The sequence below is a fragment of the Fistularia commersonii genome, chromosome 21, assembly GCF_037954325.1.
Source record: "Fistularia commersonii isolate RoL2024-O1a breed Wild chromosome 21, RoL_Fcom_v1.0, whole genome shotgun sequence".
Lineage (NCBI taxonomy): Eukaryota > Metazoa > Chordata > Actinopteri > Syngnathiformes > Fistulariidae > Fistularia > Fistularia commersonii.
In genome coordinates, this window is record NC_141304.1 from 1,930,348 (window position 1) to 1,947,649 (window position 17,302).

General features: G+C 56.2%; 2 protein-coding genes and 1 pseudogene across 4 annotated transcripts; 1 reads left to right on the forward strand and 2 right to left on the reverse strand.

Moving 5' to 3' along the window:
* Window positions 1-3,923, reverse strand: LOC147221975 (RNA-binding protein 15 pseudogene; annotated as a pseudogene). Its single transcript, XR_015107789.1, has one exon. The product of XR_015107789.1 is annotated as an RNA-binding protein 15 pseudogene (transcript).
* A 430-nt stretch (window positions 3,924-4,353) lies between these two features.
* Window positions 4,354-7,880, reverse strand: LOC147221976 (amphoterin-induced protein 1-like). Of its 2 annotated transcripts, none has more exons than XM_086168220.1 (2): window positions 7,595-7,880; window positions 4,354-7,344 (listed from the first exon to the last, which is right to left on the reverse strand). In XM_086168220.1, exon 2 carries the CDS (start codon window positions 7,300-7,302, stop codon window positions 5,800-5,802), a length of 1,503 nt encoding a protein of 500 aa, XP_086024346.1. In that variant the 5' UTR covers window positions 7,303-7,344; window positions 7,595-7,880; the 3' UTR covers window positions 4,354-5,799. The 2 variants fall into 2 exon arrangements, with proteins under 2 accessions (XP_086024346.1, XP_086024345.1); XM_086168219.1 differs by having other exon boundaries at window positions 4,354-7,414.
* A 6,280-nt stretch (window positions 7,881-14,160) lies between these two features.
* LOC147221977 (G protein-coupled receptor 61-like) lies at window positions 14,161-16,468 on the forward strand. Its single transcript, XM_086168901.1, has 2 exons — window positions 14,161-14,357; window positions 14,859-16,468. Exon 2 carries the CDS (start codon window positions 15,038-15,040, stop codon window positions 16,427-16,429), a length of 1,392 nt encoding a protein of 463 aa, XP_086025027.1. The 5' UTR covers window positions 14,161-14,357; window positions 14,859-15,037; the 3' UTR covers window positions 16,430-16,468.
* Window positions 16,469-17,302: the final 834 nt, after the last annotated feature.

Below are 17,302 nucleotides of genomic sequence, written 5' to 3' on the forward strand. Positions count from 1 at the left end.
TTTCCCAGGGTTGAGTAAATTTATTGAGACAGAAATCTATGAAGTGCACTTTGGTTTTTACGTCTCAGGACCTTCTCCGCTTCCTGCCTCCAGGTATCCCGAGTTTTTACAGCACACACCTTTTTTTTTTTTTTTTTTTTTTTTTTTCCATTTGAAAACACAGAACAGGGAAAACAATCATAATGAGTCCGACGGGTCGGCCTCCTCTTCTGACGTTTTGGGGGCGCCTCCCCCCCCCCCCGCCCCGGCCTCGGGGCCTCCCGGAGGAGACGTACACCGACTCACAGGTTTACAACAGTGACAGTAAACGCATCGCCCGAAGGGGAGTGGAAAGGGAGGGGGTGGAGGTACTTCACCAAACAATTATACAGTTAAAGTGATTGTGAGTCCATTAATGGAGGGTGGGGGAGGTTGGAGAGGGTCATGTTGAAACACAAGAAGAACAAGAAGTCCTCGCTCGCGGGAGGAGCCGACTCGCAGACGAAAAAAAATAAACAAAAAACAACCAAGGGTTTTTTTTTTCTTTTCTTCAAACATAAAAGATCCAGCAGAAATGTCAAAACTTTTTTTTTTTTTTTTTTTTAAAGAGTTAAACTATTTTAAAATAAAATAAAAACTGGCTGGTTGAAACGGTTAAGTCGCAGTCCGACACGAAGGAGCCTCGCGCTCCGGATCTGATGTGGATTTTAAGTAAATTAAAATAAAGGGTGGTCCCCCCCCCTGCCCCCTCCCTGCAGTTACACCTCCGACCCTCTAGAGGGCGCTGTGACGCGTCAGCCCCAGATCTTCGCCGGGGTCGTCGGGGAATTAGACGGCGATCGTTTTTGGCGCACCGGAACGCCGGGCGGAGCGTGAACGAACGAATGGGTGAATTCTTACTCTACGAGAGAAAGCGTGGCCTGGGATCGCCGAGCTTCGGCGTAGCGCGTTAGCGTAGCCGCCTTGAGCTCACAAACGGGAACCCCTGTTTCTATCAGAGGGATGGAAAAGGCGGCGTGCGGGCGGCGCCGCCTCTGCCGCCACTTCCTTAACATTGTTTTTTTGTCGTTTTTTTTTTTTTGTTTGTTTTTTTAATACTAATCACATGACAACAGTTTGTTTTCGAACGTCGACGGGCGGCGTGTTTTTTTCTCACGACGCCCCTCTCAGGATGATCACCACCATGTGGTCGTCGTCGGACTTGGCGAAGGCTTTGGCGGAGGCGTCCAGGAACCGCTGGGAGAAGTCGCACGGCGGGAACGCCTGCAGGACCCCGCCGTGGTCCTTGTCTCGGGCCCCCCCCACCGGGAGGGTGACGATGCCCGCCGCCTCCTTCTGCTTCAGGTAGGACACCAGGTTCTTCAGGGGTCTCTCGTTGGAGCCGCCGGCGTCGGCGCCGTCGTCGGGTTTCCCCGGCGTGGCGAGGAGGACGGCGTGCCCGGCGGGGCCGGCGGCGCGGATGCGGCGGGAGACCTCGTCCAGCTTGGGCTGGTCCAGGCGCAGGCGCTGGGTGATCTTCAGCTGCGACACGGGGCCGCCGTCGGGGCCGTCCACCAGCAGGCCGGTGGCCACGCTCACGTCGCCGCCGAGCAGGTGCAGCGTCGCCGGGAAGCTGCTGTTCTTCAGCAGGAGGGCGCCCTGCCACACCCGGCTCAGCTTCTGCGCCCCCGCCGCCGCCGCTTTGGATTTGGCGCCCGGTTTCGCCGCCGACAGCGACTCGCCGGTTTCGTCCTTCCTGGCCGGGTCCTTCGACTGCCGCTTGCGGTCCTTCTCCGAGCCGGGCGCCGCCGGGCTAAGAGTCCTTCTCTTCTTCTCCCCGACGGCGCCGGCGGCGTCCTGGCCGTTCTGGCGCTCCCTGGCGGGGGAGGTCCGGCCGGAGCGGGGCTGGCGCTCCGAGTCGCTGTACTGGCCGTCCCGGCTGCTGCCCCCGGGGCTGCGCTCCAGGGAGCTGCAGTGGCGGCGCGGCGCGTAGTCGCTGCCGTCCGGCGAGCGTTCCAGCCGCCACCCGTCGTCTAAGTACCTGCGCTTGCGCCCGACGTCTCTGCTCTGCAGCTCCCACTCCTGCTCGGCCGCCCAGGCGTCGCGGGGGTGCCTCTCCAGGCGCTCCAGCGGGTCGAACGCGGCGGCGGCGCCGCGCATCCGCTCGTGGACGCCCAGCCCGGGCCACTCGGCGGGCGAGTAGAGGTCTCTGTCCCGGAAGCGCGGCGGCGGCAGCGGCGGCGAGCGCTCCCTCACCCTCAGCGGGTCGGTGAGGTGGTGGGCGAACGGCTCGGGCACCAGGTCGTAGTGGGGCAGCGGGAGGGGGAGCTGCAGGTACGGCGGCGGCTGGTAGCGGTGCTCCGTGTCGGCGAAGTCCACCCGCAGCCGGTGGTCGGGGCCGCCGAGGGGGAAGCCCCGCATGTGGGTGCACGCGGCCTGGGCGGCGTCCAGGCTCTCGTACTGGATGTAGGCCCACGCCTCGCCTTTCCGGTAGTCTATAGTCCTGATGGTGCCGAAGCGGTCGAACTCTTTGGCCAGCGCCGCGAGCGGCACCCAGGGGCCCAGGCCCCCCACCCACAGCCGGGTGGTGGGCGTGGGCTTCCCGTAGCCGATCTTAACCGGGTTGTGACCCACCAGTTTCCCGGACATGGCCAGCTTGGCGCGGTGCGCCATGTCCAGGTTCTCGAACTTGATGAAGCCGTAGGTGCTGGTCTGGCCGCGGACGGCCCGCTTGATGTCCACCTCGGTGATGGCCCCGAAGCGGTCGAAGGCCCTCCTCAGGTCGCCCTCCGTCACGCCCACGTCCAGGTTGCCCAGGAACAGCGTCCGGTTGGCCCTCTGCTCCTCCTCGGGGTTCACCAGCTCCTCGTCGCGGAAAACCGCCAGCTCCGGGAAGAAGGGGGGCCGGCCCCGGGCGTCGTACACGGAGAACTCCCGGTCCCGCTCCAGGTCCCGGAGGTGCGGCGGCTGCGGGGCGGGGAGGCGGCCCAGCGCCAGCTGCTGCAGCCGGAAGTCCCTGTAGCCGGAGCCGGCGGGGGAGAGCGCCCTCGGGGGGTGGGGGTGCCTCTGGCCCGGGGGGAACCCGTCCTTGGACACCGGGGAGCGGCTCCGGCGCCGGTTCACGTACACCGGCTCGATCTTCAGCGGCCGGTCGTGCAGCACCAGCCGGCCGCGGGCGTGCTTGGCCGCCCGGGCGTCGTCCGCCCTCCGGAAGTTGACGAACGCCACCCTCTCGTCGTTCTCCCGGCCCATTTTCACGCTCACGTCGCCGAACTTCTTGAACTCGTGGAAAAGCCCGTCCTCGATCTCCTCGTCGTCCAGCTGGGAGCCCAGCTCGCTGATGCGCAGCGCCCGGTACTCGGCCTCGGGGTTGGCCGGAGGCCGCGCTTCGCCGCGCGGGGCGGACTTGGGCGCCTCCGCGGCGGCGGCTGCGGCGGCGGTGGCCGCGGCGTCGGCGCCACCGTGCGGCTTGTTCCCGGACGCCGGGCCGTGGTCGTAACCGGCGGCGGGCCGCGCCGACGCCGGGTGCTCCTTTTTCTCGCCGTGTAAGTTCCGCCTCGACGAGGCGCCATTGCCGGTGTTGCCGCCCGCGGCCGGCGGCGCCCCGGGCTTCTTGCCGCCCGAGTGGCTTCCTCCTCGGACTCTGCCGTCCTCCGGCACCCGGGGGCGCTTCTTCACCGGCGATCGCTCTTTCCCCTTCATCTCCGAGCCGCTGGCCGCACTCCCACGACGCGATTACACGCAAAAAAACGTACTTTCTGCCGCTGGGATCGTGGAACTAGCCCGACATGAACGCTTCCCCCCCACGACGGTCTCAGGCGAGCGACGCGGGCGCCATGTTGGAATACGAGTACTGCCGTACCGGAAGTCCCGCCTTCCTGGCCGCAGAAGGAAGAGGAGCCGATTGGCTTAACGGAGCGTCACTCTCGGCGCGCTAGCCAATCGCGGACAAGGGTGCGGTCACACTGGAGGTCAGCGTCCAGCCCTGAGACGCGTGTTAACGTTTAAAAGGCGACACAATAACGTGTGATTTAGTGAAAATAAAGGCGTAAAAACATTAAATTTACACCGCTAAATGCTAAAATGTATTTAAATTAACGTGCACAGTCAGGCGTCGGCCATTTGGGGATTCGGATGTTTTCGGGCCCCTGAGAGGAAACAGGAAATTTGACATCTGAAAACAGAAATATATATATTTTAAATATCAGCCCCCGGGGGGGGGAATCAGGAAATAATAACAGTGGAATTTGAGACAGCAAAGAGCGGATGAGAAAGTCAAATGGAATTATCGCGGCGGCAGCGGCGGCGGGTCGACGAGTACGGACGAATTTCTCCCCAGCGTCATCGCGGACGGCCACTGGATGGCGAGCGACGGCGCGGAGTCTTTCGGGAGGGGCCCCGGGGAAAGGATGAGTCATCTCGCTTAGAATTCAGACTTAAAGCGCACAAGCGACCGCCCCTCACACACCGGCGGCAGAGGTCGTCTCGCACCCCTAGGATGAGACTTTCTCCGATCATAATTTGTGATTTATAACCCCATCTGGATATCTCACGGAGACGTGCCGCTCTGCATACAGTGATATCTACACACACACACACACACACACACACACATGCGCCGCCTTTATGGAGGGTAAACACGGTAACACGAGACCTCCGTTCGGACCTCTTCAATCATTCATCCGGTCGAGGAGCTGCAGGGCGGCAGATGGTCTCAGCTGATTGACTGATCCTTTTATTGCGAAGTTTACTGCGAATACGAGGTGATAGAAAGCGAGATCCCGAGCCCGATCCTGCAGGGACGCTCCCGCAAATCGGCAGTCCAAATAAGGACGAAAAAGCCTGCAACGAGGTTAACACACGGAGGAAAACACACGCGACGTTTCGCCCGACGATGACGGAGCGCAGGGAGCAAAGAACGTCAGGCGATTTTTATTTTATTTTTTTCTTCCTGAAACATTTGACGCAAACTTTTATTCTCACGGGTCGAGGGGAAGGCGACACAGAACAGAGCGAGCGCGACCGCGTGGGTTGAAATCCACATTTGTGACACAGGAAGACATCATTCGACACCAAAAGCGATTACGATCGCGGCCCGTCTTTGGTCGATCGGGTGACGATTCCGATCCGGCAGAGGCCGACGGATAAAACCGACGGTCCCTTTCGAAAGAACCGAATCCCTAAAACCCATGCATTTATTACTAAACCGCATTCGCGTGGAGACAAGACAGTAAACACGAGGGGGGACAAAGACATCCGCTGGAAATCGGCTACTTCTATATTTACATTTTTCCGCCCGTCGACGAATTCCCGTGTTTACCAGAACGCCCGACGGCGTTCTTTTCATTTCGCCGGCTGTTTCGGGGTTTGGCGTCCCGACGAGCCCCGTTTCAACCGAAGAAACGGTGAAAATAACAATAATAATGCATCGTTATGGGGTTTATCCCGCCCGACCGTTATTTTCGGATCTACCGATAAATCCGCGAGTAAAGAAGAGCGAATCGGAGCGTTTAAAATAGAGATCGGGTTGAAATTAAATTGCATAGGCGTTGCGGGATGGCTTGATAGGGATGTAAAACGCGGCACGAGACGGAGCGCTCAAATTTCCCGATCGACACAAACGCATCATTCGAACGACATCGGTAAAATATGAAGACAGCGCACCGGTAATTCGAAATTAAATTGCATAGGCGTCGCGGGATGGCTTGATAGGGATGTAAAACGCGGCACGAGACGGAACGCTCAAATTTCCCGATCGACACAAACGCATCATTCGAACGACATCGGTAAAATATGAAGACACCGGTAATTCGCGTCTTATAAATAACACGCAGAGGGCTTTCAGACCACCATGGGGGTGTCGGAGCACACGGAGCTGACGGACCGCGAGTCGGACGGCCTCCTCTTCCCGCCGCGCTCCCGCCACTCCTCGTCCTCCTCGCCGATGGGCTTCAGCCTCCCGTTCCTCTCGGGCTGGTCCTTGCCGTCCAGGAAGGCCACCAGTCTGTACGGGAAGTCCCCGGGCCCGCCTTCGGCGCCGCCCTGCCCGGCGTCGTCGCGGGCCTGCGAGACGCTAACGGCGGACGAGCGGAGGCTCCCCGTGGGGTCGCTCTTCTCCGCGCCCTGGCCCGGGCAGCAGGGGCACCGGCAGGGCGTGAAGTAGAGGTAAACCAGGACCATGACGATGCTGACCAGGCACGCCACCAGGGTGGTGTACGCCGTCTTCATGTTCTCCAGCCCGCCGCTCGCGGTGGCGTTGAAGACCACCACGGTGGCGTAGAGCGTCTCGTTGAGGGAGTCGCTCGTGGCGTAGCAGGTGTAGACCCCGGAGTCCTCCAGCCGCAGGGGCCCGATCTGGAGGCCGCCGTCGGAACGGACGGTGTAGGTCTTGTTGGCCCGAGACAGCGGGACGTCCCCCGGCAGCACCCAGCGCTTGGTGGTGTACTTCTGCCTGGTGTCGCAGGGTAGGACCAGAAACTGCGCCAGGTAGGCCTCCTCGTCCAGAACCTTGACCTCGCTGCAGTTCAGGTGCGCTTTATCCAGATCCAAAATGGCCGCCTTGGCCCTCTCGGGGCCCGGCAGCACGCAGGTGTGCTCCTCCTTGAAGTCGGCGGCGGAGCTGAGCTCCTTGAGGCGCCAGCGGGCCACCAGGTCGAAGAGCTCGCAGCTGCACGGCAGCGAGTTGTTGTGGAAGAACAACCCGTTCTGGATCCAGGCCGGTAGCGCCCGCAGCTCGGCCAGCGGCAGCGCCTTGATCCGATTGGACGACACGTCCAGCAGCGTGAGGTTCTCCAGGCGGCTCCGCTCCTTCACCAGCTCCACCGGGAGCCGCGAGATCTGGTTGTGGCTCAGGTAGAGCTTCCGCAGGCCGGCCAGCCCGGAGAAGGCGGAGCGGTCGATCTGGGAGATGCGGTTGTTGTAGAGCAGCAGCACCTCCAGCTCCTCCAGCGGCTCGAAGATGAACTCGTCCAGCTGGCAGAGGCCGTTGAAGGACAGGTCCAGGTAGCGCAGGCGGGTCACGTACGCGAACGCCTCGGACGAGAGGAACGTGACGCCGTTGTGGCCGAGCAGCAGCGTGCGCAGCCTGCCGAGCGGGACCGGCGTCCACTCGGCGCGGATTTTCCCGATGGCGTTGAAGCTCAGGTCCAGCACGGCGGTGTACTTTGGTAGCGCCAGGGGGACGGCGGTCAGGTTCCTCCTGGAGCAGCTGATGATGTCGCTGGCGCAGACGCAGGTCCTCCTGCAGTCCAGCGGGCTTCCCACCGGCTGGCCGCCCACCAGCAGAACCAGAGGTAGAAGAACGGCGAGGGCGCTCGTCCCCGCCGCGCACGGCGACCTCGCCATGGCGCCGAAGGTCGCCGTCCCGTCGTAGGAGTCCCGGTAGGCCTAGATAGCAAAGTCGAGGGTCATGGAGCTGCGGGGACGGAAATGATTTAACGTCTCCTGCGATGAATGACTTTCAAAAAAAAAAAAAAAAAAGAAGTAAATTAAAAAACAAAAAAAGTGCAAACGTCGCCGGTGACGTCACCGTGGATTAAAACACGTCTCCCTCCTCCCCCACGCATCCGTTCCTCAGTCCCTTCCGGTGTGCAGAAACGTCCTGTGCATGCGCGTGTGCGTGCGTGTGCGTGTTTACCTTTTCGCCGGGTCCTGCTGGAGAAGGAGGAGGTGTGTGTGTGTGTGTGTGTGTGTGTGTGTAGGGGTTAAAAAACAAACAAATAAAACCCGGGAAACGCAGACGGGATGACTCTGCGGGACGCTTCACGCATCCTCATCCTGCGGGCGCTGCGGTGACCGGAGCGTGTGTGCGGGGCGGACCGGTGAGGGAACATCTGACAGGCGAGAAGGGCGCAGAAACAGCAGAAAAGGAGGAGGAGAAGGAGGGGTTGGAGGAGGAGGAGGAGGGGGTCCGTCCCGGAGCTCTACCTCCACGCACGGTTAACAAAATAAAAGCATGTGGAATTGCGGCAGATGCAGAAAGTTTTTTTTTATTTTATTTTTTTTTTTTTTACACCCTTAAAAAACAAAAACTCAAGGTTAAAGTGGCGCCCTTCATCTTCTGGAATTATTATTAATATTATTATTACAATTATAAATAATAATAATAAGGGACTTCTTCCGGGATGGTTTCGCGTTTCTCCCCTTCAAGGTCACGTTTTATCTCGCGATAGCAATTAATGGCTTTTAGCGGCGACGCGCCTCCTCATCCTATTATGCAAGTCTTCATATGTGTGTGTGCGTGCGTGTGTGTGTGTGTGTGTGTGTGTGTGTGTGTGTGTGTGTGTGTGTGCGACTGCTGCTGCAGCAGCGGCTTTTAGCACCTGCAGGAAATGATGTGAATGCAGCAAATGGTTGCAGAGAAACGAGATTTACTGGTCCACTGCGTCCTGCATGTGTGTGTGTGTGTGTGTGTGTGTGTGTGTGTGTGTTTGTGTGCGCGTACCCCTGATGGTGAACTGCAAACAGGAGATGAAAAAAAATCCTAGTTTTGGTGTGTGTGTGTGTGTGTGAATGTGATCCACACGGTGTGGAAGTGGTTCCAAAGCTACATTGGTTAGCAACGATTTACCAGCAATCATGATTTAATGTCGCTAGGATTAATGAACGAATCCGCGGTTCTTTTTAACGAGTCGCTCGCCAAAGAGAATCGGATTTTGAATCATCCGAGTCACCGAGTAGGGGTGTTTACGTCAAGATACTGAGTGAGTTGTTCGTTGACTTGCCATGTGAGTTTGTTTTGTGAGCGGGGAGGGAAGCTTTTAGCGACTCCGGGATTCATTGGTTGAGTTAGCGAGTGAGTCGTAATGAATGATTTATGAATTGAATACTGTGTGAGTTGTTTGTTTTGCAACGGGGGAGTGCTTTGACCTAGTGAGCCATTCTTTCATTGAGTTCTAGAGTGAGTGATTCGTTTTGCGATTACAGAGGGCAATTCTGTTTTTGTTTGTTGAGTTACCAAGTGAGTCGTTCGTTCTGTGGGTGGGGAGGGGCAACTTTTAGCTACTGTGTGACTCGTTTGTTCAGTTATCAAGTGAGTCGTTCGTTTTTTCAGTGGGGAGGGGCAGCTTTTGGCTACTGTGTGATTCGTTTGTTGAGTTATCGAGTGAGTCATTCATTTTTTGTATGGGGAGGGCAACTTTTAGTGGTTACGTGATTCGTTTGTTGCACTATTGAGTGAGTCGTTCGTTTTTTAGTAGGGAGGGCAACTTTTGGCTACTATGTGATTTGTTTGTTGAGTTATCAAGTGAGTCGTTCGTTTTTTTAGTGGGGAGGGCAACTTTTAGTGGCTACGTGATTAGTTTGTTGAGTGAGTCATTCATTTTTTGTATGGAGAGGTCAACTTTTAGCAACTACGTGATTTGTTTGTTGAGTTATCAAGTGAGTCGTTCATTTTTGGGGTGAAGAGGGCAACTTTTAGCTCCTGCGTGATTCATTTGTTGAGCTGTGGAATGAGTCGTTCGTTTTTGTATGGGGAGGGCAGCTTTTAGCTACTGCGTGATTCGTTTGTCGAGTTATTGAGTGAGTCGTTCGTGTTTTGGGTTGAGAGGGCAGCTTTTAGCTACTGTGTGATTCGTTTGTTGAGTTATCAATTGAGTTGTTTGTTCTGTGTTCTGGGAGGGCAACTTTTAGCGAGTACGTGATTCGTTTGTTGAGTTATCAAGTGAGTCGTTCGTTTTTTGAGCGGAAAAGGCAGCTTTGAGCTCCTCCGTGATACGTTTGTTCAGTTATCGAAGTGAATCGTTCGTTTTTTGAGTGGGGAGAGCTACTCTGAATCTTTGTTCACAGCTCACAGCAGGGAGGGAAATGGGGACATGAGGTGAAACGAGAAACCAGAGCCGTTGCTCCTTCCGCAGGGCTAATCCAGCATCTAATTTGATATATTTATACAAATGCAATCGTGACATGTTGTCAAGTCCCTTATTTACAGTTAGCCAGCTAGCAGCAGCAGGGGCTTTTACTGACCCGTGAGTCAGTAAAATTCCTCTTTTGAAACGATTCACCGGTGACTCGCGAATCACTCCAACATACGGTTCTTTCTATCTCATTCTCACAGAACAAAAGACGTGAAGGTCATAAAAACGGGACTCCCGAGCAGCGGGAGCGCCCTGGGGGTGGGACTCGGTGACCGAGGCCTCTTTTCGTGCACGTTTACCCGAGGGCGTCGTACTTAACGAATTAACCACGTGCCCTCTAACGGCTCCTTCATCTCCGTGACCTGCATGCAAACACACAGAGGGATGTTTGGATTTTATCGCCGGGAAAAAACACACAACCCAACAAGTAACATCCTTTCCTTTACAAAACGTCTTGCCAATATTTGGGAAACAAAGAACGAGGAGTACGTTAGGGCCCAAATATGAAACCCCGATTTACTGATTATCTATGATTATCTTTAAACATGGCTTCGAGGGGGCGGGGCTTAACCTGGACTGGCCAGCTGTCAATCACAGGGCCTCATGTCGAGACTGTTCAACCTCTCATTAACGTTTCTGTTGTCCGGGTTTGGACGGCGGCAGGAAAATGTTGGACGGACATTCGAAACCGGATAGGTGACAGAAGCCGAGCAGCTGCGGTAATAATTACGGGTTATGACGCGAGAGCCGGAAAGCTCCGAGCTGGATGTGGAGAACGGCGGATTAAGTCACGGAGGGAAACCCTTAACTCAACGCAACGTGTTTTAAGAAGATGGAAAATGTCAACATTTGGCGACCGCTCAATCGGTCCTCCCGAAGACGACGAAACATCGCTCCACATTTCCATGCGGGGTGCTATTTGGACACGTGTGTGTGTGTGTGTGTGTGGACGTGCATTGCTGGAAAAACAGGACGCCGTGTCTGGATGAGATCATAGGTCATCTGATAGTAGCGCTTATTTAAGTCATCCATGGAGGTGGCCAGCTTCTCGCCGGACGTCTCCCGGGTCCTGAGCTCATCCACCTCCTGGACCCGTCCGGATTCCAGATATCAGATATCTAGTGTTTTGGACCGCCGGGTTCCTCGGCCTGGCGGCGTTGACGTGGGCGGCGGCTCTCGGTCTGACCGCACTCATCTCAATTATGGATGAGCGAAGAGGCGAAGGCTGCGGATCGGGTGGAGTCCGCCGGACGGATGGGACCGACCGAACAAGTCCGGGTGTCATGTGTCCGAGCAGTAGCCGCGGTGGGAAGAAGCACTCGTGCAACCATCTGGACAATTCAGGGTCTCCACTGATGCTCCTGCATGTGTTTGGAGGAACCCAGCACACACACATTGTGTAACGCAGACTCCATAAACATAGAAAGCTGGACGACAAATATCTATTTGTTGACCTGCGATCAGCCTCTGCTTGGTTCTGGTGACGCATGACGGCAGGAGATACGTTTATTAATGTGTGTGTGTGAGTGGCGAGATGATGTAATGGCAAAGCGGCCCCAGGAGACGCCTCAGTAGCCTCTGCTACACCGCCACCATCTGGCTCGGTGAAGCACACAAACCTAGAAGTGTGTGATATCTGAAAAAGAAGTGTGTGTGCGGCTCAAAAGTCGGGATTCAACCGATAAAACCGACCCGACTGAGCCGGTTCCCTTGTTTTCCCCTCCCGTCCTGCAGGTTGGGGGTTAGTTTTACGTAGTTTCCGATCCCTCGTGTGTGTGATCAACACACACGCTGTGTTTGTCTCACCTGGTCGCTAATAGCAACAGCATCCCAGCAGCCGCGTGACAGGAAGCATCTCCGTGTTTACCCGGGGGTGAAGACCGGATGCGGAGGAGAGGGTAAGATGGAGGGTCCTGATTGGCTGTTGGTCAGATGGAGGCGGGTGATTGGCTGCAGCCGCCCTTGAAGGGAGCAGCCTAAAGACTAACAGACGTTCACGATGCTGCTACTTTAAGTGTGTGTGTTGTGTCAACGCACACACACATGCATCGTTTTCCCTCCTCGAGAACTTTCACCCCAGGCGTCGCCAAGGCAACGCTCCATCCCTTTACCCGTCGCATCTTCACTTAAAAAAAAAAAGTCAGATTCCCCTCCTGCTCGAGCTGCTGGTCAGTCGTGCTTAATTTATTTTCCCATAATACTAAAAGAACCGCTTAAAGCATCAGTCGCCTAATCAATGGATATTATTGGTTTCCAATAATCGAATCAATTTTTTCGTTTGTTTCCAGTCACGTGGATGTTACGGGCAGGAGGTTAACGCGGCATCCTTTGCTATTTACCAGTACAAACGTGGAATCTCTTTTCACGGTTGCCATGGAAACCGCCGTGTTTGAGGCGGCAACGGTTGGTGCCGTCGGCCGAGCGAGAGCCACAACATACGCGCGCGAGGGACATTACAATGAAATACACTCGTTCCCCGGAGACTTACGGTAACCGTAAATCAAGCCTGCAACCCGACACACACACACACACACACACACACACAAGCATGGGTTCCCTTTACATCTCGCAGGACACGAGCGACCCTTTCCCCGTCTCTGCCGCGGGTCGCTGGATTACTTGACACAGGTCGCCATGACAACGGGCCGCGACGGCTAGCGGCTAACTCTCTCGACCCGATTCACCCACGGACGGATTCTGGTTTTCGCGCGCAACGACGGAAGAGCGGGTCGATCGAGGGTTGGGATTCGTCCGCGGGTTCCCGCTCCCCGTCTGCTGATTGGCTGACTGACAGCCGGGCCGACGGGTCCCGGCTTAAGCCCCGCCTCTTGATCCGGCACAACCCGCGCGGGTATCGAACGACGGTTGGAAAATCGGGACGTAGGTTTATCGATAAATCGTCTCGGTGACAGCGGGACGAGGGTCGAAGGTCACCGACGGGACGCCGCTTCGATCGGCGACTCGTCGGTGACATCGCCGTCACGGTGGGGCTTAACCTACTGATACGAGACGGAGCCTGCCAAATCAAAAATGCGCACGGCGAAGGAGTTGGAACATGAAATGCAAATGCTCCGTGCATAATGGCGGCGGCGGTGGCGGCGGCGGGGGAGGGAGGGCTTACAAATGCAAATTAAAACGCTAAGCAGCTCCGTGTCCGCTCCTTCAGCGGACTAGCCTGGCCCATAATAACCCAGATTTTTTTTTTTTTATTGTCTTCTACAGCAGGGAGATGGACCGTATGTGAGGAGGATCACCGTGGCAACAGGAGCCCCAGTTCGAGGAGCCGGGGTAGCGGCGGCGGCGGCGGCGGCGGCGGCGAGGCCAGAAAACGCCTCGCTGTTGAATCCTTGGGGCTGAGGACGCTTCAATCCGTGAAACGCAGACCGAATCACTGCGGAATTATACAAATAGATTAGCGTGACGGGGAGAGGAGATTCTTGTGTGTGTGTGTGTGTGTGTGTGAAAGCGCACGTGTGTGTGTGTGACAGGATATGGGATTTAACACTCGCTGACCACTTCGGGGTCGTCTGAGGAACAGAGAGAGAGTAAATGCAGTGATACCTCGACGTAGGAGTGATTTACTCGTATATCAAATTCAATTTAAAAATGAATTGAAACGCTGTTGATTCCTTCCAGACCCTCGCATTGGTTACGTGTTTTCATATCAGTCTATAAATAACGAATACTAATAAGTATTTATTATTTATTATACTTTATTAAGTGTATTTGCCTTGAAAACAGCTGGGTGGAGGAGGTTTTTCCCGAGCTTACGCTTAATGCTACAATGCTATGCTAAATGCAACTTATGCTACGCTTTGTGTGTAAACTCCATTTATGAAAAGAGTGAAGCAGATACTCTTTTTAAAACCATCAAACCGTCCCTGACTGCCAGGGCGGCCACATAGGAGTCAAACCTTCATCCCGCTCGCTGCTAACTCAGATCTGCGCTAAAGCTAAAGCTAAAGCTAAAGCTAAAGCTAAACATCCATAAGTTAAGTTTCCACCGTCATTAAAAGTTTATCCTTAATCGTCTCCCGGGTTCGCCGTGTTGGATTGGTTAGAGAAAATTGAACTAGAAGGAAACAATTGAAAACAAAACAATTTTTATCTGCTCGGGTTAAATTGCAGCTCCTCCTCGCTCTCTCTCTCACACACACACACACACACACACACGTGCGTCCAAATATCATCATCGCCACCTTCTCATTTGCACCACATTGTGCACGTTTGACGACGAGGACACTAGGACCCTGTGGAGACCCTCTGCTTCTACGTCTCCCTGCCTCCTATTCCATCTCTGCAGTCAATGTGTGTGTGTGTGTGTGTGTGTGTGTGTGTGTGTGTGTGTGACGGAGCTGGCGCCTCTCGCAGCAGCGTCTGCATCAGCACCGCCGCTCAGAACGAACCCCGGCCGCCGCGGTCCTGGGGAGAAGATGCAAAGTCTGGGGACGGGAAGAGGCGCCGGGGGAGGAACGTCGGCGGCGAAGACGGAGCGCCGACCTCCGACCGGATCCTCGCAGACCGACGGCAGACCTTCTGATCCAGGTACTCCTTCCCCCACCTCCTTCGGTTCCTCCGCCTCCTCCTCCCTTCCGACGCTCCTCAGCCCCCGAATCCAGACCAGGATGGACGGGGAGGCTCAGGACGTGGGCCGGCTCTGCGCGATGTATCCGTGATTAATGCGTAAAGGAGTAGGTGTCGGTGGGGATGACTAAACCCGGCGGCCGGCTCCGACCCGATCGGGAGTTTCTGCGCTTGGCGTGTTTTGAGGAGACGTTCGATGTTGAATTCCGCCCGTCGCCGATTCAGGTTTTTTTTTTTTTTTTCTTCCCCAGGAGGTCCGGGTTTTTTTTTAGGTTTGTTGTTTTGAAAGAGGCATGATCGGGCCTTCCGGTAGCGCAACAAGCGCCCTCACTTCTTCTCTATTCGCTGTCCGGGTCTTTGGCGTTATTTGTTTTTTCGCCGAATCTCCCTCAGGCCTGTTGGGTCACGAGAGGTTTCAGCGTCAAGTCGGCCCGATCCTCATTTTTTTCTCCTTCTCCCCAGGGTTGGCTTCCTCACATGAGGACTCGCGGTAATCCGCCCTCCGGTTGACGGCGTCTGAACGGCGGGGCGGCTTCTAACCCACTTTTCGAGCCCGCGATCGCCGGCCGCGCTTCCTGGCAGTGAAGGATGGGTGATGGGCCAGTGACTGACCCCGACTGCCGGCCTCATCCCGCCCGTCCATGGAGCCCCCGTGGAACTCCTCCCGCCTGCTTCCACAGCTCACGTCCAACGCGTCTACCTCCATGTCGGAAGGCGGCTGGGCCGCGTCCCAGTCGCTAGCCCTGCTGGCAATGCTGCTCATGGATCTGCTGGCCGTGGTGGGCAACGCGGCGGTCATGGCGGTCATCGCCAAGGCGCCGCAGCTCCACAAGTTTGCCTTCGTCTTCCACCTGTGCTTGGTGGACCTGCTGGCGGCGCTGGTGCTGATGCCGCTCGGCATCCTCTCCAGTCGGGCCTTCTTCGGGGAGGCCCTCTGTCGGAGTTACCTCTTCCTCAGCGTGTGCCTGGTCAGCGCCGCCATCCTCTCCATCTCCGCCATCAACGTGGAGCGTTACTACTACATCATACACCCCATGCGCTACGAAGTGAAGATGACGGTGGGCCTGGTGGCTTCCGTGCTGGTGGGGATTTGGGTCAAAGCCCTGGCCATGTCGGCTCTGCCGCTGCTCGCCTGGTTCCTGCAAGGCGGGAGGACCCCTCTTCTGGAGAGCGGCGGAGGCGGGGGCGGCGGCGGCGTGCCGCCTCCCCAGGCTCAGGGTCACAGGCGCTGCTCGCTGCACTGGACCGGCGGCGGCTCCAACCGCCTGGCCTTCATGGTCCTGTTCATGCTGGTGTACTTCCTTTGCCCGTTGCTGGTCATTCTGGTGGTGTACTGCAACATGTTCAAAGTGGCCCGCGTGGCGGCCATGCACCACGGCCCGCTGCCCACCTGGATGGACACGCCTCGCCGCCAGCGCTCCGAGTCGCTGAGCAGCCGCTCCACCATGGTGACCGGCTCCGGGACGGGGACGGGGAGGGAAACCCCGCCGCGGCCCTTCGGCGGGGGGAAAGCGGCGGTGGTTTTGGCGGCGGTGGGAGGGCAGTTCCTCTGCTGCTGGCTGCCCTACTTTTCCTTCCACCTCTACTCGGCGCTGGTCGCGAGCCCCCCGGCCGCGCTGGCGCCCCTGGAGGAGGTGGTCACCTGGATCGGGTACTTCTGCTTCACCTCCAACCCCTTCTTCTACGGCTGTCTCAACAGGCAGATCCGGGAGGAGCTGGGCAAGCATCTGCCCTGCCTGTTCCGACGGGCGGGCGCCGAGGCGGAGGAAAGGCTGCCCAGCCGCGAGGGCTCCATCGAGGAGAACTTCCTCCAGTTTCTCCAGGGCACCGGCTGCAACCTGGACCCTCAGAACTCTCACAGCACCTCCAGTCCCAAGGGGGAAGCCTGCTGCCCGCCGGCCCAGCCCCAGCCGGCAGAGCCGCCGCAGCAAATCCCCATCGATTTCCGCATCCCCGGGCAGATCGCGGAGGAGACCTCGGACTTTATCGAGACCGAGCAGGCGAAGAACAACCACATCCACACGGACGGCTGAGTTTTGTAACATCTTTATCGAAAAAAAAACAAAAAACAAGAGTATTCGAGATTTTACCATTCAAGTATTCAGGAGTATTTTTCAGTGATGAATGTTGTCCAACAAGTGATTCAGTGAAATTGCTTAAAAATGTTTCTTTTTTTTCTTTTATTTCCTCGATTGCACTTGGCTTCGGTTCTTTGAAAACACTCCACGTGTTCTCATGTGGGGATACCGTCGAGTTTGACTTGAGTTTTTTTTTTTTTTTTTTCAAAAAAAGGTGTTTTTGCTCAGACAAATAGTTTACTGGATTAAAAAATATATATATATATTCACGATCTACACCGCCTATCCTGCATTCAGGGTCACGGGAGCCTATCTCAGCTGTGATTGGACGAGAGGCAGGGGGAGTTCACCCTGGACCAATCACAGGGCCGCATATAGAGACGTACAACCATTCACCCTCTCGTTCACACGTCCGGACGATTTAGGGTCTGCAGTGAACCTCCTGCACGTTTTGGACTGTGAAAGAAAGCCCGTAGTTACAGGGAGAACATGGAGACTCCGCACAGGAAGTCCTCCCTGTTGGAATCCAATCAGGGACCTTCTTGTTGTGAGGTGGACCAACACGCCACCAAAACAAAAACAAAACAAACCATGAAACTTGTATGTGCCCACAATGCTGTCTTGAGTGGATATCAGGGTCAGAACCAACCCCCGAGCTCAAATTCGGGACCAATCGCCGAAACCGATTGCTTTATTATTGATTATCGTGCACTGACGTTCTGCTATCGGACAAACTGCCTTTCCGTTTCTCCTGAGTTTGTTTCGAAATTTTAAAACGGAACAGGGGCCGTGTTTATTTATTTAGATTTATTTGGGAGAAAATCACAT